The 22,456-nt window shown below is 51.5% G+C and overlaps 7 protein-coding genes across 7 annotated transcripts; 3 read left to right on the top strand and 4 right to left on the bottom strand.

The window, feature by feature from the left end:
* Positions 1-385: 385 nt before the first annotated feature.
* On the top strand, positions 386-2,617 carry BDV17DRAFT_261926 (signal recognition particle subunit SRP68). The gene is made up of 3 exons (XM_073757712.1): positions 386-635; positions 695-1,837; positions 1,898-2,617. The coding sequence occupies exons 1-3, from the start codon at positions 445-447 to the stop codon at positions 2,403-2,405; spliced, it is 1,842 nt and encodes a 613-aa protein (XP_073616313.1). The 5' UTR covers positions 386-444; the 3' UTR covers positions 2,406-2,617.
* Positions 2,618-2,620: 3 nt separating this feature from the next.
* Positions 2,621-5,236, bottom strand: erg5 (C-22 sterol desaturase erg5). Its single transcript, XM_073757711.1, has 3 exons — positions 4,674-5,236; positions 4,474-4,624; positions 2,621-4,407 (listed from the first exon to the last, which is right to left on the bottom strand). The coding sequence occupies exons 1-3, from the start codon at positions 4,831-4,833 to the stop codon at positions 3,123-3,125; spliced, it is 1,596 nt and encodes a 531-aa protein (XP_073616312.1). The 5' UTR covers positions 4,834-5,236; the 3' UTR covers positions 2,621-3,122.
* A 3,104-nt stretch (positions 5,237-8,340) lies between these two features.
* Positions 8,341-10,211, top strand: BDV17DRAFT_75822 (Tannase/feruloyl esterase). The gene is made up of 2 exons (XM_073765094.1): positions 8,341-9,715; positions 9,797-10,211. The coding sequence occupies exons 1-2, from the start codon at positions 8,504-8,506 to the stop codon at positions 10,160-10,162; spliced, it is 1,578 nt and encodes a 525-aa protein (XP_073616311.1). The 5' UTR covers positions 8,341-8,503; the 3' UTR covers positions 10,163-10,211.
* Positions 9,997-11,377, bottom strand: BDV17DRAFT_75826 (rhodanese-like domain-containing protein). Its single transcript, XM_073765095.1, has 3 exons — positions 11,307-11,377; positions 10,796-11,229; positions 9,997-10,674 (listed from the first exon to the last, which is right to left on the bottom strand). The coding sequence occupies exons 2-3, from the start codon at positions 11,135-11,137 to the stop codon at positions 10,261-10,263; spliced, it is 756 nt and encodes a 251-aa protein (XP_073616310.1). The 5' UTR covers positions 11,138-11,229; positions 11,307-11,377; the 3' UTR covers positions 9,997-10,260.
* A 61-nt stretch (positions 11,378-11,438) lies between these two features.
* BDV17DRAFT_261906 (putative mitochondrial translation initiation factor IF-2) lies at positions 11,439-15,441 on the bottom strand. The gene is made up of 4 exons (XM_073757710.1): positions 15,286-15,441; positions 14,692-15,206; positions 12,113-14,619; positions 11,439-12,055 (listed from the first exon to the last, which is right to left on the bottom strand). The coding sequence occupies exons 2-4, from the start codon at positions 15,145-15,147 to the stop codon at positions 11,812-11,814; spliced, it is 3,207 nt and encodes a 1,068-aa protein (XP_073616309.1). The 5' UTR covers positions 15,148-15,206; positions 15,286-15,441; the 3' UTR covers positions 11,439-11,811.
* A 23-nt stretch (positions 15,442-15,464) lies between these two features.
* On the bottom strand, positions 15,465-20,007 carry thtA. The gene is made up of 5 exons (XM_073765093.1): positions 19,200-20,007; positions 19,033-19,147; positions 17,406-18,963; positions 17,174-17,346; positions 15,465-17,125 (listed from the first exon to the last, which is right to left on the bottom strand). The coding sequence occupies exons 1-5, from the start codon at positions 19,697-19,699 to the stop codon at positions 15,704-15,706; spliced, it is 3,768 nt and encodes a 1,255-aa protein (XP_073616308.1). The 5' UTR covers positions 19,700-20,007; the 3' UTR covers positions 15,465-15,703.
* Positions 20,008-20,737: 730 nt separating this feature from the next.
* Positions 20,738-22,456, top strand: BDV17DRAFT_261904 (TBC domain-containing protein). Its single transcript, XM_073757709.1, has 3 exons — positions 20,738-21,252; positions 21,301-21,429; positions 21,483-22,456. The coding sequence occupies exons 1-3, from the start codon at positions 21,009-21,011 to the stop codon at positions 22,361-22,363; spliced, it is 1,254 nt and encodes a 417-aa protein (XP_073616307.1). The 5' UTR covers positions 20,738-21,008; the 3' UTR covers positions 22,364-22,456.

Below are 22,456 nucleotides of genomic sequence, written 5' to 3'. Positions count from 1 at the left end.
ATTCCCCCCAATATCGTGAGTTCTCGCCTCAGTTTTCACCGTATTCTCGTCGGATAGGGTCGCATATCGGTCTCTATACCTGTCTGTAGAGAGTAGCAAGCTGTCAGTTGAAGAGCTGCCTAGATGCCGGGTTTGCGCTACCAACCTAGATATTCTTCTGGCAACCGACTTATCAACCTCAGTTGGGTCTCAGTCAAGAGCTCACTAGCCGCAGTAAATGCGCAACGCCTGTTGGCAGCTGGTTGCAGTGGTGTTGACAGCAGCTGAAATTTTGAAGGTCCAACGCGCAGGAAGACGAGTCTCGGTGATAAGTTTGGCCGTGCACCTTACGATCGGGCGGGCCACCACTCACAAGCCACTTCCTCCACTCCGCTGGGGTCGATAATGCTGAACTCACCCCTCGACCGCGATTGAGACCTCCTTGCGGGCAGTATCGCTGCAATCATGGACATTACCGAATATATCTTTGCCCGGAGAGAAGAGGTCCTAATTGCCGGGGACTACAACGCCTACCGTGCACACACAACCCGCAAATTGCACAATATTCGCAAGAAGCTTGGGCAGACTACCCCCAAGGGCCGCAAATACGCCGCTAAGCCTCCTATTAGTGCGCAGGATGTCGGCCGGAATGTGGCGTATGTTGTTTCGAGATACTCGCCGTTTTACAGAAGTGCTAACGAGCAATTGCTGCCAGCCATATCCATCTCCTACTCCTCAGTGCGGAAAGGGCATGGGCTCAAGCCATGCACATGAAGTCAACACACTCGGCAGATCCATCGGCGAAGGGAATATCTGGAGCCGCTCGGCGTCATATCATCTCGCGACTGAACAAAGCGGCCGGGTACGCTAGTCAGCTGGTCGGTCTGCTTGAAGATAAAAGCGCCTCCGGCGCTACGGGCACAGATAAATTAGAAGCGCGGGCATATCTGAGCTCGCTTACAGGAGCTTTTTATCTGGAGAAGCGTAGCTGGGAGCAGTGCGTACAGAACTACTCGGTCTCGCGGGTTATCTACACTGCGCTGGGCCAAGAAGCGAAGAAGAATGCGTTTCGTGACCTTTTGTCCGCCAATATCGACCCGAGTCTCCGATATGCGGCATACCAGATGAAGCTTCCACGATCGAAACCTATACCTTCGCTGGCCATCGAGTACTTCCCAGCCGACGCCGCCATCAGGTCCGAAGTTGAGAAGGCCGACCCCAATTGCCTGCAAGAAGACGCCGCCGGGACTCGGAGAACTGCTGACGGAGAAGTCCAGCATCTGCCCGAGACTGTCACATGGAGGTCGCGCACGGTCACGATAGAGGATGCTGTGATTGCACAAGCTCTTGCGGCGGCTTCGGCCGAAGAGTCTCGACTTGCCGCTTGGCTAAATGCTCCTGAGGGAAGCTCCGCATCTGCGAAGGACAAGGCAGCGGCTTACGATAGCGTGATAATCGCTAGTCAGGATGCTGTTGATGCCACCAAGACGGCCATTGACGACCTTGCAAGCGAGGGAGTGGACCCAGGCGACAAAAGGATGCAGAGCTTGCAGATAACGCGCACAGCCGTGAACTACGCCTTGGTCGGCTGGAGAATCGGTCGTAACCGCGTCTTGTGCGGTGAGAACGATGGAATCGCATTTGAGCCGAGCCGGATGCAGCCGTTGAAGAACAAGAAAGCGGCCACTGAACAAGATGCGCCCAACGGGAAGAAACTTACATGGTTGCGTGAGCGAGTGGTGCTACACGATTCCACCCTGCAGAGCATCGACTTTATCCTCGAGCTCCCAGGAATAGCCGCGGACTCAGACTTTGTCCAAGAACTCGAAGCAAAGCGCAGCTATTTCCGCGCTCTAAGGTACGACAACTACAAACATACATCTTGATAACGCATCCAGCTAACAACCCAACCACCCAGATCCCTAACAATCGGCCGCTCCCACGCCATCCTCGGCAAATCCCAGAACGCCCTCGCCCTCTTCTCCCAAGCCCTCACCTTAACAACCCAAGCATCCCCAACCCTACAATCAACCCTCGACCTCGACGGCCCCCCACGCTCCGACATCCCCCTCTCCCAGTCCAGAGCCCTCGAATCCGAACTCCGCGCCCTCGTCACAAAATACCAAGGCCTCGTTACGCTCGAGAGCATCTCCGCGCAGGAACAGTCCGGCAAATCAGCTGCTAACCAGCGCCCCGTCGTCGAGCGGCTGCACGAGTACGCCGCTGATACGTTGGCCCTGGATAACCTTGTCCCGTACCCGCCTGAGATTCGCCCGATCCCGGTTAAGCCGCTCTTTTTGGATGTGGCGTGGAATTATATTGATTATCCGCGTGATGGGAAGGTTTCTGTTTCGGCGGGAGCTGCGCAGGCGAAGGAGGAGCCGGTGCAGGAGAAGAAAAGGGGGTGGTTTGGGTTTGGTCGTTAGGCTTAAGCTTGCTTCTTGTCGCTATTGATTCGGATGAGTTGATGAATAGTGCATAATGTGATGTCGGAAATATGCCTATTACAAGCTATACATAGAATATCTTGACGTACCGTGATGTCTTGAGCTCTTGAAGACAACCCGAAGACAGGCTCCGGATGCCCCCTCTCTACGAATCTGTTGAGATTGAGTCGAATATTCAAGGAACCAATCTTTGCTCAATAGAAGAATCATGATTAATATTAATATAAGTAGCATAATCTAGGTTAGGTCATCGAAGGCTTCCTCAAAGTTCACATCACGTAGTGTGACAGAAGAATACTGCACAATGCAGACAACTCCACGTGGCTCATTCCCATATTACATGGTTGGTTGGCGGGTTGGTTGACTAGGTTGCGAGTCAACCGTTTCATCCCAAGCCAGTCCGGGCAGTCTCAGTCTCGGTCTGAATCGAAACTCGAAACGAGCCGCAGGGACAGGGCAATCCAAAGCTATCCACACAAAACATGAAAAGATTTAACAAAGTGATACACCCGTCGGACAGTAGCGCGCGTTTGATCCGTGAGAATAGATACAAGGGAGAAGGAAAAAAGGGGGAATAGAAAATGGAAGAGGGAAAAGGAGAAGAAACCCTTCGGTTGTTCTATCTCCAGGACAGAAGCGCCGGAAGGAGGGGGGCCCGTACGCCCAAAACTGTTGCTTTTTGGAGATGCGTCATGATCATGCGCGGGGACGGAATGTAAGCAGGCAGTCGTCCTGGGGGAAGATGGTAGCGAAGACCTTGATCTCCTCGGACTTGGGTGTTGGGGTGTGTACCCAGTCCATCTCCATACTGGCCTTGCCGATCATAGCCATCAGGTTGAGGACGGCGTAAGTCTGACCGAGGCAGTAGTGAGGACCAGTGCCGAAGATCAGCCAGTTCTTGGGGTGCTTCTCGGCGTCGCCGGTGACCCAACGGTCAGGGTCAAAGGAGTCCGCATTGGGGTAAGCTTCCTCATCACGAGTAGCAGGGTAGACAGAGGGGATGATCATGGAGCCCTTGGCGACAGTGATCTTGTCGGTGATGGGGAAGTCTTTCTTGGCCACGTAAGGAACCATGATCACGGGAGGGCGGTATCGGAGGGTCTCCTTGACCACAGCCCGGGTGTACGTCATAGAGTCGAGCAAGTCCATAGTCAAAGGCGCGTTCACGTCGCCGTTGCGGAGAGCCAGGTTCTCGTCGCGGACCTTGTTGAGGATCTCGGGGCGGTCGGCCATGAGTTGGAACAGCCAAGTGCAAGCGGAGCTGGTCGCATCTTGAGAGGCGAACAAGAAGGTGAAGATGGTCTGAGAGACTTCGTAGTCGGTGAAATCACGGAGGACCTGAGGAGGCTTCTCGGAGGAATCGACCTCGATGCCCTTCGCGATCTTCTCGCGGTACTTGGCAGAGTCCAACTGAGCCTTGATCCAGGCGTCCATAATGCAACCAATCTCGCCACCAGCAGCCATGCGAGCTCTGCTCTTGGCGGCGCACTTTGCGAATTCCTCGAGAACCATGTCCGCGGCCTTCTTTCCGTACCATGTCTTGGTGAAGGGGAGAATAATAGGGAAGTTGACGAGTTCCAGGGCGGCAGTGATGTTGTAGTAGTCATCGGAAATTTTCATGATCGCCTCATCGGTGATGTAGTGGCCCACGAATGTACGGCAGGAGACAGCGCACATCAGTTCACGGAACTCAGGCATCCAAGCGGTAGGCTCGTGGTTGTTGTCCTTGGACTTCTGGAGGAAGCGCGCATAGTACTCGGTGTAGACTTCTTCCATGCGGGGAAGATAGCAAGAAAGCGCGCTGCGAGTGAAAAGATTGTTCAAACCTTTGCGGAAGTCAACGTGCTCCTTGCCATCCAAGAACACCCAATTGGTCTTGCCGAGCAGCTTATGCGCAGCATCAACGACACAGGGCTTAACGTAGGTAGGCGAGTTGAAAATCTTTCTGGACATGTCACGGGTGGAAGCAATAACAACGAACCTAAAAAGCGCGACCTGATTAGAGTCTGCCCGAGCTGACGGAGCAGAGAGCAACAGATATACGTACTTGTGGAAAACAGACACACAGCTCAGCTCGCCGCTGGCCCATTTGTCCTTGTACTCGTGGAATTTCGGGTTGACAGACTGGAGGAAAGGTCCCATGAACGGCAATTTCCATGCCGGTCCAACAATGGCGCCCTTGAGGTAGATGTACCGGACTAGATTTTCATCAGTGACTGACGTGTATTTCCCCTGCAAGATACTTACACTGGTCGTACACGACGGCCAACGCGAACAGGGTGGCCAGGGTCTTCCAGAGGGTCAAACCACCAAGGAAATCCGCGACCAGGCCGGCGGGCTGGAAGACTTGAGGGAAGAGGGTGGCATCAGCCGGAGGGGAGACGAAGCTCCCATTAATCTCAGCCATCTTGAGCGATTGAACAGTCTCCAGAAGCAAACGAGGGAGAGAGGTCGACGGACAGAGAGAAGAAGCGTGTGTCCGACACGATCCGGAAAAGGGGAGTTTGGCGGATAAGGAGGAAGCCAGGAAATTAATTGTAGAGTCGATCGGATGCAGATTGGAGAACCACCGAGGACTCCACTCGAGAGTATTGTACGGTGGCTGGCAGCACCAAACACACAACTACCTTGTAGAACCAAACAGCTCTAGAGTGTGGCTGCAAGAGTCCTCCTGTGAGAAAAGACAGATTAATTATTCGAGCAGACCACTGGGTCTGGATACCTGGCCTGCACAAGAACACGCATTATTATTGAGCACCAGGGAGGGACGAATAATACTCGGTAGCTCTCGTACCTGCGTGCGACTCAATCGTGCCCTGGAAACCGGATGTTGCTGTTTTTGTATGTTATAAATGAAACATTAAATACACTATAAATTTCTGTCAGATTATGAGCCAGTCTTACTGGTCATTACTCGACATAATGTGGGGAGGCCATCGACACTGTCAGCCATTATGCTGTATTGTACTGTAACAAACAGCAGCTTTGACCTCCTCCGGGAACTGGGTTGCCGAATCACCTCACAGGCCACAATTGACACCTCAGGGCTCAGGCAGCCAGGGGCTGTCACTAGTCAGGCCATGGCAAGGCTTCCTGAACCTTAACCCGACATGAATCAGGGACAGCTCACAGCTCGACGGCCCAACCATATCGTTGGGATTATCTACTGCAGCTACATCAGCAAACCGCAGAGCTCATGATGCTCAGCCAATTTCTAGCATCTGGCAGCAGACGAGGAGCTGAGCCTACTCTAACAAAGCTATGTCATAGCAACCCTTCTCTCGCGGTCTGGGCACCATGAGCAACAGCTAGCCCTATATCCAGACAGTCCCTGGATAAGACCCGAGTCAACCTGAGAGCCCTTTACATAGACTTTGGTCACTCTATCACCAAGTGGAGAGATTGGGATTCCTTTCTCTTGGGTGACTTGCGCAACACTGCTCAGTATGTCTGCGACCTTCTGGAACCCTGGACTATACGTTGAGGGATTACGCAAAAGCGCCCGGACGGCTGCCATGAGACTCGAGGGTCACGAGTGGCATGATATGCAGCCATGACTTCAGAATAATGGTGGACAAGATCATCCAGTGTTCGGTTGTATTCTTGTATGACCCTCCAGTCGACGTCTGGGAACCATAACCTAGGTAACTCTGGGCCATGTGCTTGGGGTACTAGATCTTATCACATGCACCTGGGACACGTTTTTCTGTCTGAGCACGCTCGCGATGCCACTTATCATGATCATGTTAATGATCATGGAGGCAAACCCGGCGTATATAGTGTGTATACTTGTACCATTACCGCAAATCTATCGTGTGATCCAGTTCATTTACAGAACTTCAACGGTAAAGACACTCGAGATCCAAACCTTAGCTTCAGCCTCTGCACCATATGGCGGACGAATATTCCTACGGCAGAAGGATATGGGCTATCCCAGAGTCTCCGCGAGGAAGCAACCATGGGCCGGCACATGACCTCATCTGAAGGTTAACCTTGAAGAAGCTTACCCACCTGCAGCAAGCAACCCTTGAGCATCATCAGCCCTATTCATATTAATAGGCAAAGTTTCTCATTTCTCAGGCCTCGCTTCTGCCTGAATTACACAGCATATGTGTCCAGGTGTCTGGGCATGTGAGACGCAGGCAGCTAACTCGCCCAGCGAAGCATCTCACCTTCCACAAGCATTGACCACCGCCACCTCTTGTGGCATTCTGACTTTGGTAAGCCTTGCTCGTTCAGAGGCTTAAGAAACATCTCCAATCAGCTCCGAACCTATCTATTGACGATCGCCTCGATGCAGCATCTCGATTGGGTTCCAGTTCGTATTGGGTAAAGCATGCGTTCGGGGCTGTGACTTCTCCAGCCCAACCAGTTTCCCTCGGCCGCATGTCTTGACCATACATATCTGGAAGACTGTGCAAATGGGATCAGTTGAATATCGAGGGCTCTTGAAGCCGGAAAATCAATCAGATCTCGCCAGTCCCGGGAGTATAAATACACCATCTGGGCCGGCAGAGTTGATTTGCATCAACAGCCTCAGTTAGCAGTACCTAACGATACTTTCCTCTTGATTGAAATAAATTTTCTAATCAGTATTCAAAACCTTACTATGCGCGTCGCCGCCGTTATCTTCACCGTTGCGCTTCTCGCAACTGCTTCCCAAGCAACTCAAATTAACAGAACCTCCATCAAGGACTCGACCATTATGCGATCAACAGTCAGCTGCACTGTTCAATTCCCAGCTTTTACGGAGCTTCCTAGAGCTGGCTTCAACTTGACCGTTGCTCCTGCTGTCTCTTCGGACTGGGATGAGGCCACTGTTAATGGGGGCAATGCCCCTGCCTCTACAGACGCTCTGGATGTTTATTCTATCCTGGCGTTGACGAACCCACCTCTGCTAAATGTTACAAACGCCTGCCAACTGGCGGACGATGATGGACAATTCTCTATTTATCTCGGGGCAGAGTTTGGCTCTTATGAGATTTGGTCGAAGGACTCGGGGAACCCGGCTGTTCTGCATATCTTTTATGGTTAGGCTTGTGTACCTGCCTCAGGTCTGTCCACGTTGATGTTATGTGTTACTGTGAGGCTAATTGTTATCGCGGGCATGGTGATTGGAGTACATGTATACTAAAGTGTGCACGTCGACAATCAAATGTCACTTTCTCCTTTAGTCGGTCATCCACAGGTTGCTTCTTCCTTCTCATGTCCATGAACCGAGGCAGGGACGACCCGCAACCTGGAAGACGGTCGCTTCTTCTTCTTTCATCGCCCGAGACATCGCACCTTCCTAATATGGCAGTGTTCAACTATCTGGAGCCCATGAGGGCAGGTACTTTCTGGTGCTTCTTTCTTCAATCCTCCCTCTTTTCCAACCCAAGCTCCGTTGCCAGTGCTTTGGGCTCGGGGATTAATTGTTCGTATTTACGTGAAACATCCCCGGTGTTCTCCATCGTACCATGATCGTGCTACGTTTGACACTTCACCCCGAGCCCAAGCAACAGAGGACGATCACTCATCGCTATCCAATACTCGAACGCTTAGGCAACCGTCTGTCAATGTTTCGGGACTCCAAGACAATATCAAAATCTCCGTGTGACGACTGTCCGGGATTTTGTATCGGGGACAGCCACTCGGATCATAAATATCAAGCATCGTCACCCAGGAACACTGAACAGACTCTGGCCCTCCTAGATCTTTTAAAGTTTATTTCGCAGGATCTTTGTTCTAAGCTAGACAGACAACGTTGATGTGACCTCGTTAGACAATGGCTGACATCATGATCAGTGATCTCATAGCAAGCAGCCTGCAACAGTACAGGTCCACGCTGATGCTTGCGACTTCAGTGAGTTGAGCCGTTCTTTTCGCAGATTGGTTGGGCCTTTTCTTTGTTATTTTCTTTGTTCGTGATCCTTGTTATCAGTATCTGATTCATGGATGGATGACGCGCAATTCCTCAAATACTCCGATTGCCGCTTGACGTGACACTGAAAGCTGCCTGGTCAATCAATGTCTTAAGACGATGTTCTGCCATGTCTGAGAGCTTGCTAATCGCTGCTTAGCCAAACTCTATTCCGATGGATTCCTTCCTCAGATGCTCCGGGCTGCTAATCCCACAACCAGATCTACCCGGTGCATCAATCAACCTTCTATATGCCAACGTCGTCTCTAATGCCTCTGCCTATGTCCCAGAGAGTGCTTACACAAATCATGGTCCAGTAAACGTCACAGACGTTTCGTTCTGCGTCGTCTCTATCGCTTATACGCATACCTCCCAATCAGATGTCGTGAACACACAGGTCTGGTTGCCACTAAATGATACATGGAATGGCCGAATGATGGGGATAGGCGGCGGTGGGTTCTACTGTGGTCTTTATCCCGCCAATTTCATGGCTATGCTGGCTGCAGTCGGGGAAGGCTACGCAGCCGTCTCGACTGATTGCGGTCATACCGTCTTGCAGACACTGGAAGACTGGCTCCTTGAGTCTCCGGGGCACGTCAACGAACACCTACTCGAGGACTTTGCCTCTGTGGCATTGAACGATGCAGCAATTCTCGGCAAGAGTGTCACCGAGAGCTTTTACGGGCAGGCGCCCGAACATTCGTACTTTAGTGGGTGCTCGCAGGGCGGGCGTCAGGGAATGATTCTCGCGCAGAAATATCCCGATGCATACAATGGAATTGCTGCGGCCTCGCCTGCTGTCAACTGGGCGAACATCCTTGTTGCCGGTTTTTATACGCAGTTGGTCATGAACGAACTCGACTCACATCCTCAATGGTGTGAATTAGACTACCTCACCAATGCGGCCATCCGCCAGTGCGATGAATTAGACGGGGTTCACGACGGTATAGTCAGTGATATGGACGCCTGTGAGTTCGACGCCTTCGACCTGGTTGGCAGCGCCGTCCCCTGCGGCGAGCAAACAGTGCCACTTTCCGAATCAGCGGCGGTCGTGGCAACTGCCGCATGGCAAGGTCCATCCACTGGAAAACCCGGTGTCAGTCTTTGGGAAGGGGTCGATGTTGTGGCCAACCTCACCGATGGCTTCGCGTCTCAATGTTCTCCTGATGGAAGGTGTACTGGACTGCCGGTGGTCTATTCGTCGGATTGGATCCGGTTGGCAGTCAGAAAGGATCCCAGCTTTGATCTGAACTCTATCACGCAGCGCGAGTACACTCGGATCTTTTACGACTCTGTTAAGGAGTATCAGTCGGTAATTGGTTCAAACGATCCTGATCTATCAGAATTCAGGCAGCGTGGAGGGAAAATTCTCACATTTCATGGTCTGGTAGGCCGCCTTAGCTAACTTTGCTTGAACTTGTCATGCATACCCATGGGGCTGACCGATTGCTGCGGCTAGGCGGATCAGATGGTCCCGTCAAGAGGGACGAGACGCTACTACGAGAGCACTGCGAGGAGAGACCCCTTTGTCCGCAATTACTATCGCCTATTTGAGGCGCCTGGCCTCGGACACTGCTGGAGTCCGACGGGTTTGTATCCTTCTACAATTTTTGACGATCTGGTGGCCTGGGTTGAAGAGGGACGAACTCCTCACTCTTTGCCGGTGTCTTTCATCGATGAAGACAACGTCAGGCATGAAAGGATTCTTTGCCCTTACCCAGAGAGGGCAGTGTATGATGGACGCGGGGACCCGACGGCTAGAAGCAGTTATTACTGCTCTGCGGACGGCATAGATCTTGAGAGCAACGTATACACGAAACCGACAGAGACGTAAAGCATGCGATTGCCAGATCTGAAACAATATGATATGTCACGAAGAAGTGTTCCAATCTTGATATACACACAAATCAACACCTCAAGATCTCAACCTACCTATTCAAACCCCTCCCCATCCCACTTCTCCACCCTCCCCCCATTCTGCGCCCAATCCAACCAACTCCCCTCATAAACCCCAATCCTCTCCACATCATACCCCGCCTGAACAGCCAACTGTGCCGCCGCACGCGCCCTCACGCCCGCCTTGCAATAAAACACAATATCCCCCTTCCCCTTCCCCTTACTCTTATCCTTTTCAGCCCCCGGTTTCGGATACCCAAACCTCGTCTCGAATTCCTCAGGGGTTAGGAAGAGCGCATCGGGCTGCGACGCTAGCGGCACCGCAACGGCCGACGGAATCACACCGGTGCCTTTCATCTCCGCGGGCTCGCGCACGTCCACAAGGATGAGCGATTTCTGGGGTGAGGAGGGGGGCGATCCGCCTGCTGTGCTGGGGAGGAGGGCGTTTATCTGGTCGTTTTAGAAGTGAAATCAGATTAGCCCCAGTTTAACATAGGATAACTGGCGTAGAATAGAAACAAATCAAAAACTCAAGCTAGAAAGAAGGGCAAAGAGGGACAGCGTATCGTACATCCTCAAAAACCCACTGCCGAAAACTGGGCGTGGGCGTATACGTGCTGCTCTGTTCGCTTTCGCTGAAGCCGCTATTGCTGTTGCTGTTCCAGCGGATAGCGTATCTGGGCAGCTGTGCGGAGCGCAGGGAGTTAACCTTTGGCGATGCGCATCGAGGACGTACGAGGCTGGAAGTCGATGTCAATGCCGATGCCGATATGGTTGTGAGCTGCCTCGTAGAGGGAAGTGGAAGTGTTCTTGCTGCTGCTGTCGCTGTGCATGCGGTCTTCGTCTTCGTAGCGCGGGAGAATAGATTCGCGGCCTCGATGGATCGGCGGGTGATTGGAAGGAGTGAGGCCATTCTTATATTTGTTTGTTTTTCTTGGCTGTGATTCAATGGAGTGCAGTCCAACGCGAAGCGATGCAATGCAATGAGTGGAGGGGGAGTTTGAGCTGGGGCAGATATCTTAGCTAAAGGTTTGTTGCGGCTCGGCATATTCGAGTGATGTCACGACTACCGGGCTGCTTACTGTAGCACTACCGCCTCGGCTCTCAGGAGTATATACCAAGAGGCTTTGCAAGGGGAACAAGCTCGTAAGCTCCCAATTAGAGATGTTGGGAGATTGCAAAACAAAGTCAAGTGAATGCCATGTTTTTATGCCTCTGCTAAAGTGTCGCGCTGAAGTTGATCGAACCTAGTTGGGCAGCTATATATTTTCAGCCTTGTAGGGTCCGTGGATGCTGCAAGATACAACAAAATTATCCAAACGATTTTGTTAAATTCAATCATAAGAGCTAGGTATCAATGACAGCCTATTTTATAGTCCTAATCCTAAGTCATGTACATCCGAGTCATAACCGCCTGGCCTGTCCCGTCCATAATTCTCCGCCCCGCCAGATGTTCCGCTATGGAACATCATGGGTCAGTGAACGTCGTGAATGGTACGACGCCCGGACTGAATCGGTTGAGGGCAGTGTAGACCGAATCCGCCAGGCACAACGACGACCCCTGGTAAATTCCAACCCTGCATCCAATCAAGGAATGTCGAAAACGGGCTTGAGCTTCTTGATGAGAGCCCATTCCTCCATGGAGACATCGGAGCGGTAGAACTCCTTGAGGGTATCGATACTAGCACGCGAGATCTCGGAGTACAGTGTGTCGGACTCTTCGAGTTGACGGCCGTACATGGGCTGGTTGGCGCCTTCGATCTTGACGGCGACGGAGGGCTGACCGCGCTTGACGACGTTGACTGGCTTGTGGTCACGTTCGATACCGACACTAGATGAATTGCGATTAGTGATGCGTATATAAGTTAGGGGAGGTAATTGCACTTACACTCTTCCGAGCTTGACGATTTCCTTGGCACCGGTGGTTGCATTGGTCTTGATGGCTGAGATGGGGGTGTGCAATCGTAAGCTGCCCTCAATGACGTCGATACCGATAACGATGGGGTCCTTCTTGTTGAAGACAGCGACTGTCTTGAGAACACAGGGGAAGACGGCAAGGAGCTTGGCCTCCTCCTTCTTGCGCTCAGTGAGCTCGGCCATGTGTTTGGTGAAGTCATCGAACAAGTGGTAGATGATGTCTGCGGTGAAAATCTTGACACCAACATCGTCTGCGTAGGCTTGGGCTTCCTTGTCAACCTTGACATCGAAGCAAAGCATGACGGCGTATTCCTTGGCCTTCTCCAACATAGTACCGCACATCATGACATCGCGCTTGTAGACAGGACCGATAGAGATGTTGGCGACAGGAATCTTGGAGACGCGAAGGAATTCGAGCAGAGCTTCCAGTGAACCAAGAGTGGAGGCCTGGACACTGACACCGCGCTGATCCTTCGAGACCTTGCTGAGCAGGTTCTCAAGATCAGACATGACTTCTTCCTCGATGTCTTCCTCGTCATCGTCGGGTCCGACGACCATGAGGCGGGAACCAGCGATGGCGTGTTCCAAGTCGTTGGCTGCGATTTTGACACCAAGAGCGGCCTTGACCTCCTTGTTGTGGACGTATTGTGACTTCAAGCGAAGTTCCTTCAGTGGAGCAGGGGTGAGCAGTGCACGAATATTGGTTGATATAGGCCCGTTCAGACCACACAACACTATCCGATCGCCTTCCCGAAGGATACCGTTGGAGAGAACAACGTCAATGGTAGTACCGAGACCTTCGATGACCTTGACTTCAAGAACGGTACACTCGACCTCCGACAGATACATCAAAGAGTTAGTCATACGCTCCTGGGTCAAGGTTGTCAACAGCTTCAACATGTCGGGAACACCTTCACCGGTGTGGGCAGAGGTGGGCACGAGAGAGACATTGCGGGCCATCGACTTGTTCTCGTAGAAGAGCTCAGAGTTGAAACCTTGTTCAGCGAACAGAAGCTTGGTGCGCTCGAGACGAGTACGGAACTCGTTTTGAACACCCTTGCTCTGCAGGGCCAAAGACTCCTGGAATCCGTTGTTGGCAATCATCTTCCAGCCGTACAGACGGTCGATCTTGTTCAGAGCGACGATGAACGGCGTACGGCGGTCACGGAGCAGTCTCATAGACTCAAGAGTCTGGGGTTCAAGACCGTGCATGATATCGACGACAAGAATGGCAATGTTACAGAGAGAAGAACCTCTTGATCGCAAATTGGAGAAGGACTCGTGACCGGGCGTATCGATAACAAGCAGACCGGGAATCTTGAAGTCGAAGTTGCCGTCCTTGTTGACTACAGCAGTCTTCTGACGCAGAGCATCCACAGGGAAATATGTGGCACCGATTTGCTGGGTAATACCACCAGCTTCGCCTTCTTGTACGTTTGTCTGTCGAATCTTATCCAGCAGCTTCGTCTTACCAGTATCGACGTGACCAAGAATACAGCAAATAGGGGAGCGCAGGTTGTCCTTTGAACGTGCTGCCAAAGCTTCCTCGTGTTGCTTCTTCCTTCGCTCAGCAGCCTCGGCCTTCCTTTGGGCGATGGCTTTTTGAGCCGCGCTCTGCTCTTCATCAGAATCAGACTCTTCGTCAGAGTCTTCTTCCGATGACTCCTCTTCCGCTTCCTCCTTAGCAGCGGGCTTAGCTGCTGGTCGTTTTGGTAGCGTTTTCTGTTCACCGTTCGTGGCAGCGGCAGGCTTCTCTTCTTCCTCATCACTAGGGGCATCCCAGGAGTCCTTGACATCATCGGCATCGGCTGCCTTCTCCCAGTCGTCAAGCTCGCTCTCCTCGCCGGCGGCGGCGGCAGCGGCAGCTTCAGCTTCAGCCTTGGCTTTCCGTTCCTCCTCTTCCTTTCTTCGTCGCTCGTCTTCTGCCTCGCGCTGAGCCTTAGCACGAGCCGCAGCAGCTTCCAGATCCTCTTCCTGCTTCTTGGGACCCTTCTTTCGGTTCCTGTTCTCGTAAACAGGTCTCTTCTTCTCAGCTTCGCCTTCTTGTAGCCCAGCAACAGTACCGACACCCGCAGCAAGCATTTGCTTCATGCGGAGCTCATTGCGTTCCTTGGCTTCCTTCTGGGCCTTGGTAAGCAACTTTCCTTCCTTCCTCAGCTGTTCTTTCTTCTCCTTCTCCTTTTCCTTCTTTCGTTGGCGGGCTTCTTCCTTCTTCCTGGCCTCTTCTTCATCGAGGGCTTTTTGGGCTTCTAGAGCAGCCTTCTCTTCGGCGATGCGGCGTTCTTCAGCCTCACGCTGTTGTCGAAGAGCTTCCTGCTGTTTCTGAATGGCAGCCAAGTGGGCGGGGACCTTCTTCTTCTTGCCACCGGTAGCGGGCTCAGGCACGGGGGCGGCGGGTGCAGCAGCGGGTTCTTCTTTCTTCGGCTCGTTCTTCGCTTGCTGGGGCTGCTTGGGCTCGGCAGGCTTCTTCTTCGCGGCCTACATAACGGGATGATGTTGGTGACCAAAACCAATAAAGTAGATAAGCGGACGTCAGCAAGGGAAGCGTACCTGTTCCTTCTTCCGCTGCTTCTCCCTCTCCTTCTTCTCCCGCTCCTTCTCCTTCTTTGTCTTCACGCGAGGCCCAGTATCTTCCTCCTCGGGTGTGGCCGGCGTAGGAACCGCGTTGATGGGCTTGGTCTTCTTACCCGCGAAAACATCATCCTCATCGAATGTGCCCTCCTCGGGCTGCTTGCTGGCGAAAGCATCTCCATTCGCATCCGCAGAGGGGTCCTCGCCCTCGACGAAGTCATTCGTCGGCTTTCCCTTCTTAGCCTTCTTGTTCTTGTTCTTCCTCAGAGCGGCGAGCAGACCGCCGCTTCCGGCGGCCTCTTCACCGTCATCCGCACCAGCATCGGCGGGAGCATCCTGTGCTGGGCTGTCACCGCCCGCGGGAGGGATGCTCTCTCCAAGCTCTGCTTCCCAATCCTCCTCCTGCTTCCTGTTTCCCTTCTTCTTCGGCGCCATAGTGAACGGGTTTTCGTCGTTGTGTAGGGCGCTATTCGAGAAATGTGAGAGAGACGGGTCTGAAAATGACCAAGGGCAGTTAGTTAAATGTTTCTTTGCGCGGTAGAATTTTTGGTGGCGTATTGTGCGGGTACGAACAATATGAAGTTCCTCGGCCAGCGATAGGGCGGAGGTAGTGGCGAAACTGACAGTGTGAATTTGCCAGTGACCCTCAACAGTGAAGTCGAGCAGATGAACGAGGGATAATGAATTTCCCCGTGTCTTCTTTCCCCTTGGATGAGGTGGGATCCGATAATAATGGAGGGTGGGAGGGTGGAAGAAGGTAAGAATTTTGGACTTGGCGGGGAGTTTTGAGGACATTCCGATTTGTTAAGCCGCACAAGGCCTCCAAGGTATGCTGTCATAGGCAACAACGACGGAGTTTGCAGGTAATTAGTGAATTAACATATAGCATTATTTCCTGCTGTGAATCAGAAATAAGAGTCACTGAGGATTTTTTAAATCCCAAATTTGTCCGCGAATAAAATGAACTTTATGCACGCAGGCCGTCGACTATTTAGAACTCAACATGGAACGCTCTCCTCAACCACCTCATTACAGCCTCAGCTGGGTTAGAAGACCCCCCAAGAACATCTTTTGCCAGGTCCGCAAATAATTTGAGCGCATCAGTCGACTGGCCCTCCTCTCCAGTCAACATCCGCATCAAATACTCAGAATCACGCGCGACAAGTCGACGCAGAATATCGCCGTCAATATGCATATGCGAAGGCTGCAACTCAAGAGGCTCTTGTCCTACCGGGTGACGCTGCTGTTTCCGTCTAGGCGTGAACGGGCAGATGACAGGGTCCCGGATACAGAGATCCTGTAGCAGGTGCAAAAGCCGCCACTCATTCTCTTCTATAGTCAAGAAGCGATAAACCGTACCATTGATAGAGGTACCGTAGAATGCTTTGGATCGTGAAGATAGGGGAGACGCTTCGGAGCTGGAAGTGAGTTTCATGACGGATGAAGGGAGATGAGCCTCGCATAATGCGACAGGTAGCATCTTATCTGTTTCTGTCACGCCGTCTTCTGTGAGCAGGCTTACTCGCCCGCCTCTGCTAGAGGCTAACGTGAGCTTCTGTTCCCCACCGATATGGATATGAGAGAGCCCATCGTGCTTCTGGCGATCGTATGCATGGAGGGCCAGCTTATCCTCCGTGACCTCTAGTGCCAGGAGAGACTCCCTGGCGGTTGAAAGGTAGACGAATGGTCCATGAGCGGACATTGAGATAGCCGGAGACAAGACCGAGAATCTCGCCGAACGAGCTCGCCGAGGCTGTGCGAATTTCGGTTCCAACGCGACAATTTCAAGGCCGGTGGCCACCATCAATGTGAAGTCGCCGTAGGGGACGATAGAATAGACCGGGCCTTCGAATTTGTGGATGTATTTGACAGAGCATTCAATCTGCGAAGCGGGTGACGAGCCCCGAGAGGTTTGAAGAAAGATGACCCGACCTCGGTCTTGCTGGTTGCGACGTGCAGTTCCAATGACGATGAAGTGATACTCTTCGTCGCCTTTTCTGGGGGTCCATTCCAGAATGCAGCTAATCTTCTCGCCAGCCGCACCTTGAGGCCGCCAGGGCTTGTTTATTTGATCACCTGAGCCATCAGAAGATTCGTCGAGGGGAAGCTGAGTGTCCGGATCGAGGAAATCGATGTACTGTCTGGTGTAACGTTTCACGGGGTCTGAATCTGTATCATACGCGGTTTGGCTGTATGCCACAACTAAGCTTTTTAGATATTGCGAATAAGCTACCTTGTGTGCACTGCCAGGTAGACTGAGTCTCCGGGGAATGGTTTTGACCGCGTGATCGAGGTTGCAGTTCATGATCTGCCCATCCGCAACGCACCAAAGATTGCCGAAAAAGCCATTGACATCTGCATAATCGGACCTCATCATCGCAAAACTTTGTATGACTCTTGGGTAGTAGGCAGGCTGAGAATGTCAGATTCTGCGCAGGAGTAGCGAAGTGATATGACTTACATTGTTCTGGTCGGTAATCCATATCCTTTGACTAGCACAGTCAGATGTCACGTCCTTGTGAGAGCATGTTACCTGCCAGAAGCTGTTACCGCACGTCAACAAACCGATGCTCTCTGCGCCTTGCACTCTGACAGATGTATAGCCGAGATGTTTGAGTGTGGCTTGCTGCATAGCTTTAGACATAAGCATTAGTATAGCTCCTAACTAGGATCAAGTAGAACAGGAAACATACCCAGGGGAGAGTCAAGATTATTAACTTCTACCGAGATGCCAAATATGATCAGAAAGCCACTCCGTAGACCGCATAGCAGAACGGCCTTATTGCGCGACCAATCCGAGTGAGCAATAACTGCAAGACCATCAATAGCCTTGGAGATGTCGTCGTTGTTCTCAACAGAGATAGGCATATCAAGAAGAAGTCTGAAGTTGTCATCTATCCCGTAGACTCGAACCCTGCCATCGCCACTGCCAATGAAGAGAAGGACGCCGATGGCAAGCTTTTCAATCGTCATGCAAATAGGCTCGTAATCAATGCTAAACGGTGGGATGACGTCGGAAAGCTGAATATCAGTCTCTATCTTGATCGTCTGGGCATAAACGTGCATTTCTTGTTGACTTCGTACTGCAGTAACCACAAGTGATGTTGGGCCATGAGCAGCAGCTACCGTTATGCTTTGACCGGGACTCAATTCAGAGCGAGTATGGGGCTTTGATTCATGCGTCGCGCCCACAAGTATCGCCTTACCGGTCACCTGGATAAGAGTACCTGAAGCCATGTACGCCGCTGCCAGGGTTGCAGAGTTGGGGTCCAATCCACAACTGGTTTCGTCCATCGCAGATACTTCTTGGTTGGCTGAGAAATATAGGAGTGTTGAAGACACAGGGTCGGACATTAACGTGAAGACCCCTCCATTAATGTTGTCCGGCATAACCCAAATATCTCTGCCACCCGAAAGTTCGTCCAAGTGCACCGCTGTTCCAGCTTGCGCTTCAACCCCATGGCGCAACTCCACCACAGCACCATGGGCAGATGAAGATGCAGAGCAAACGAAGATCCGGTCACCCACAATATCGTCTGATTCAGCTGTCGCGCTCGGGGGCGGCTTCACAATAACGGAGTCGGTAACAGGTGACCAATTCAGGAATTTCTGAACGCACCGAGGTTGGTCTCGGGCTTTCTGGACAAATAGTGCGCCATCGCCAGTATTTCCAGCAGCCAGAAGAAGATCGTCGCCCTCATAACCGAAATCTAGAATATCGAAGGCAGCATCAACATCACAACAGAGGTTCCCAAGGTTAACCTGAGTATTGATCTCGCCTCCCCTACCGACGCCCAAGTAGTCTAGCCGGCCGTCCTCGCGGCAGAGATAGATATCATCGTGCTCTTTATTGTACATCCTATTGCGCAAAGGCCTTGCCCAGCGAGTCCAAAGAGGTGACCTCTGCTGCGCACGGTCAGGAAGAGGGAGTGGGTATGCCATTGGTTGTCCGGGATAGTCGAGCTTGTTTTTGTAAACGGTCATTGTAGTCGTGGATACCAGCATGAAAGAGGAGGCCTTCGTCAACGGAATCATCATGGTGGGTAGTCTGTCCTCATATGGCAATTTCTTCATTGTTACACGAGGATGAGAATGTCGAAGCGTATGGTGTGCACTCCATTCGTAGCATATAGCTTGCGTTGCTTGATTGTGAGATACCAAGAGAAGAAGGATGATCTTATCTCCATCTTCGGGCTCCGGATAGAGAAAGTCCATGAAGATGATGTCGCCATCAAGGTGGAAGAAGCGCTCCTAGAACAGCAAAGGTGACCGTTAGTGAATGCCTGAGAAGCAATTTACTCTGCTATCTACTGTTCGCACCTCTGCTATTGGGTCTAGACGGTCTTCCAACATCTGCGATTGCACAACAGAAGGCGCCTTCAACATGAATATACCAAAGTGGCCAGAAGAGGCGCTGACAGCGACTGCCCTAGATCTGCAACGGGGTCAGTGTCCTACCCTCAAGCAACTAGGGTCGTATGAGTTACCTTGGCTCGACAGCAATATTTCGACCAAATCGCTCAAAAGTACTGACATCGCTTGGCAATGGCCGATGATAATGAACAAATTGGCCCGCGTTGCTTGAATAGTAAAGAAACACCAGATCCTTCGAAGCGAGGCTGAGGACCATTATCTGAGGAGGCGGATTCTGCAGTTCTGACGCAACATCTGCAGCACCTGACCCAATTCTCATCTGAGCTTCCCAGGGCAACTCGGTGCTGATGTTGATGACCTTGGCGGCCATGATAGAGGCATCAAAGTCTGATTTGGACGTAACATCCTCCAAGTGTGTTCCTGCAATTGCCTCTTTGATTTGGAGGTTGCGTTCGCCGACGAAGACAACGTCATTTTGAATTTTGCTTCGCAGGCGAGCCGGGAGAATCCATTGGACAATTGGACTGGGAACAAGGGTATGCGTGAGAAGGCCGAGCTTTGGTCTGCTAGCTGAAGAGCCCGAATCGATATCCATCTCATTGTTAGAAGGCATCTTTTCACAGATATCGTGTGAATGGAGATATAGGCCCACACGTTTATCCAAGAGCCGTGGTATTTGCCAGACAAGGCAGCCTCAACGGAGCGTCGCTCAAATCCACGTGAAAGAATTGAAAGTGGTGGATAAGCACAAGTTTGGTTAATAGGGCCTCAAAAAGGGAGAGAGACCTTCCCCTTCATTTCCTATATCAACCTTAACCTGAAGAATGACCAATACAGATACAATGGAAGGAAAAGCTCTGTTAGAGCAAATAGAGCCGGATTTGCGTGATCAGAATGAGCTGTTTCAGGTCAGAGCTTCGCTCTCATTAGGCTCGGTTTAGAACATGGGCAGCTCTCATTCTTGCTGTGTTTTCAGGTTGTGAATATAGTTGATCCAGAGATGTTAGAGGAGTGGCAGTGCCATGAACATCGTCTGCTGCCGCAGAAAAAGACTGCTCTTTGCAATGAGAAGGCTATGCATACTGGTTAGCTAGGGGTAAAACAACAACAGCCACGGATTGGCAAAAGTGTAACTTACAGAGTGAAGTTGAATGTTAAGTTAATGCGGTTAAAGTGATCCTTGACCAGTCGAATTATGAGAATCCCTAACCAAAATGCCACAGCTAGGCCTGGCGAGAAGTGTAAATCTCAATCAGAGGCTGGCAAAACCAACTAAGCATGACTGCCAGCGGCCTTAGACTGTAGGCAACGAATATTTGACACCCCACTGTTGGCTGAGGCGGTTGCTATCAATAACACAATGACCCTGTGCTTCAGTAATCGTTATAGATACAGCATATGTCGGCTTTGCGAGAAGTTTGGAGGAACGAATTGATGTAAGACGCTTCGAGGTCCCTTGAGGGGGTATGGTGGGCTGTAGGACATGGATGAAGCTCATTGATGCCCGTCAATATTGATGATTACTCAGCAGCCGGAAAGAGCAATGTCGGCCAATCAAAAGCCGGGTTTCTTGTGGCCTCAGGCAAAAGTCGTCTCAGTCTCTTTACGACGTCCATCCACCTGCTTTCTAGGTTGTCTTTCCCATATCACACTTCAACGGGTTTCTAGTTCGCTTATTTGTTCTATCCGACCTCTCATCGTTCTTCGGTTATTGATGGGCAGGTGTGAAACAGACTCGCAGATGACAGCCGCATAGGGGCCACTAGAACCCTCCCTCTATGCGACAAACAAAACAGTTCTATCGCAGTCCGCCAGCAAAGGAGTTGACTTATCATTCGGCTCTCGGATCTCAATCGCCTATGTGAATTATTATTTGGTCTAGGCATTGAATTGACCCATTTTGTCTAGGTAGACGCTAGGAAATGGCCCATCCGTCCGAGAACCTACGGCCAGAAAGCACCCTCTCTGAAGCCGATGTGACATCTGAGAAGGATACAGGTGCTAGAGACCATAGCCCTACCCATATCTCTGACGAGGAGCTGGTTCGTCTAAACAAAAAGGCCGAGGCCATTCGAAAGGCATGCGATTTGCGCGACTTGGACGCCTTGGTCTCGCACGCCACATCAGAAGGCGGCTTTCTTCGCGATGAGCTCAGACGATTAGCCTGTACGTTGCCCATGGAGCCCCTAGTTGCCCAGGAATAACCGTTTTCAGGGCCCATATTGCTTCAATGCGAAAAGAGCACGCAGAGTTCGCTTTCGCCTGAGGGCGACCTATCGCCGCATCGTGATGAAGAGCAAGTCCAACTAGATGTACATCGTGCATTTGTGTACTACCCTAAGTGTTTGTCTCTCACTATAATCTATGCCTTTCACTGCTGAAGATGTTGACTCTAGGCCTTGACGACGAGTTATCGTCTAAAAAGGATGAATTGTCACGCGTCATCAGAAAAGTTCTGCGGAACTATCCCATGCTATGCTATTTTCAGGGCTATCACGATATTGTGCAAGTCTTACTATTAGTTCTAGGCGAACATCAATCTGCCCAAGCGGTTGCCCGCCTATCCCTGCTTCGCATCAGGGACTACATGCTGCCTTCACTATCACCGGCAGTGAAGCATCTACAGCTCATTCCAGCAATCATCCAAACAGCCGATGAGGCGCTATATCGACGCCTTTCAGGTATCCGGCCATTCTTTGCACTTTCAGCAACCCTCACTTTGTATGCGCACGATATCCAAGAATATAGCGATATCGCGCGGCTCTTCGACTTCTTGCTCGCTTGGGAGCCTGTTGTCTCAATATATCTCTTTGTGGCCATTGTGCTCTCCCGCCGGAAAGAACTACTCGAAATCCCGGAGGACGAACCGGAAATGCTACACTTCACTCTCTCAAAGCTGCCCCAGCCACTTGACCTAGAAGGCCTCATCTCTCGAGCGATTCAGCTCTTCCATCACCGCCCTCCCAAATCTCTGCCTTCCGGGGTCTGGAGGAAGATTCCTTGGTGCAGTGTCCTGAAAACGAGCCGAGATGTTTTCAGCACGCAGTCTACGAATGCAGCGGTTGAGCTTTTCGATAAGCAAACGAAGCGTCTCCGCAGCGAAGAACGAAAGGAACAGATTGTCGGCTTTCTGTGGCGTCACAGGCGAACCATGGGCTCCGTGGCTGTCGCCGTGTTTGTCGGTGCCATGTCCTTCTGGATAAGAAAGAGAGGACTAGACAGCACTTTGTTATCATACATGGATCGGCTTAAGGTGGCGTTCCAGGCACGGTTGTAGAAGTTATCCGATTCAATTTTTCAATATATAGACTCGAATGTACCCCATAATCTCAAAGCACTTATCAAGTCGAGATATCATGGGGATTGCCTG

Source organism: Aspergillus undulatus, assembly GCF_047715775.1.
Source record: "Aspergillus undulatus strain CBS 261.88 unplaced genomic scaffold BDV17scaffold_20, whole genome shotgun sequence".
Lineage (NCBI taxonomy): Eukaryota > Fungi > Ascomycota > Eurotiomycetes > Eurotiales > Aspergillaceae > Aspergillus > Aspergillus undulatus.
Note: the sequence above shows the minus strand (reverse complement) of the source record. Positions and strands in the feature narration are given on the sequence as shown.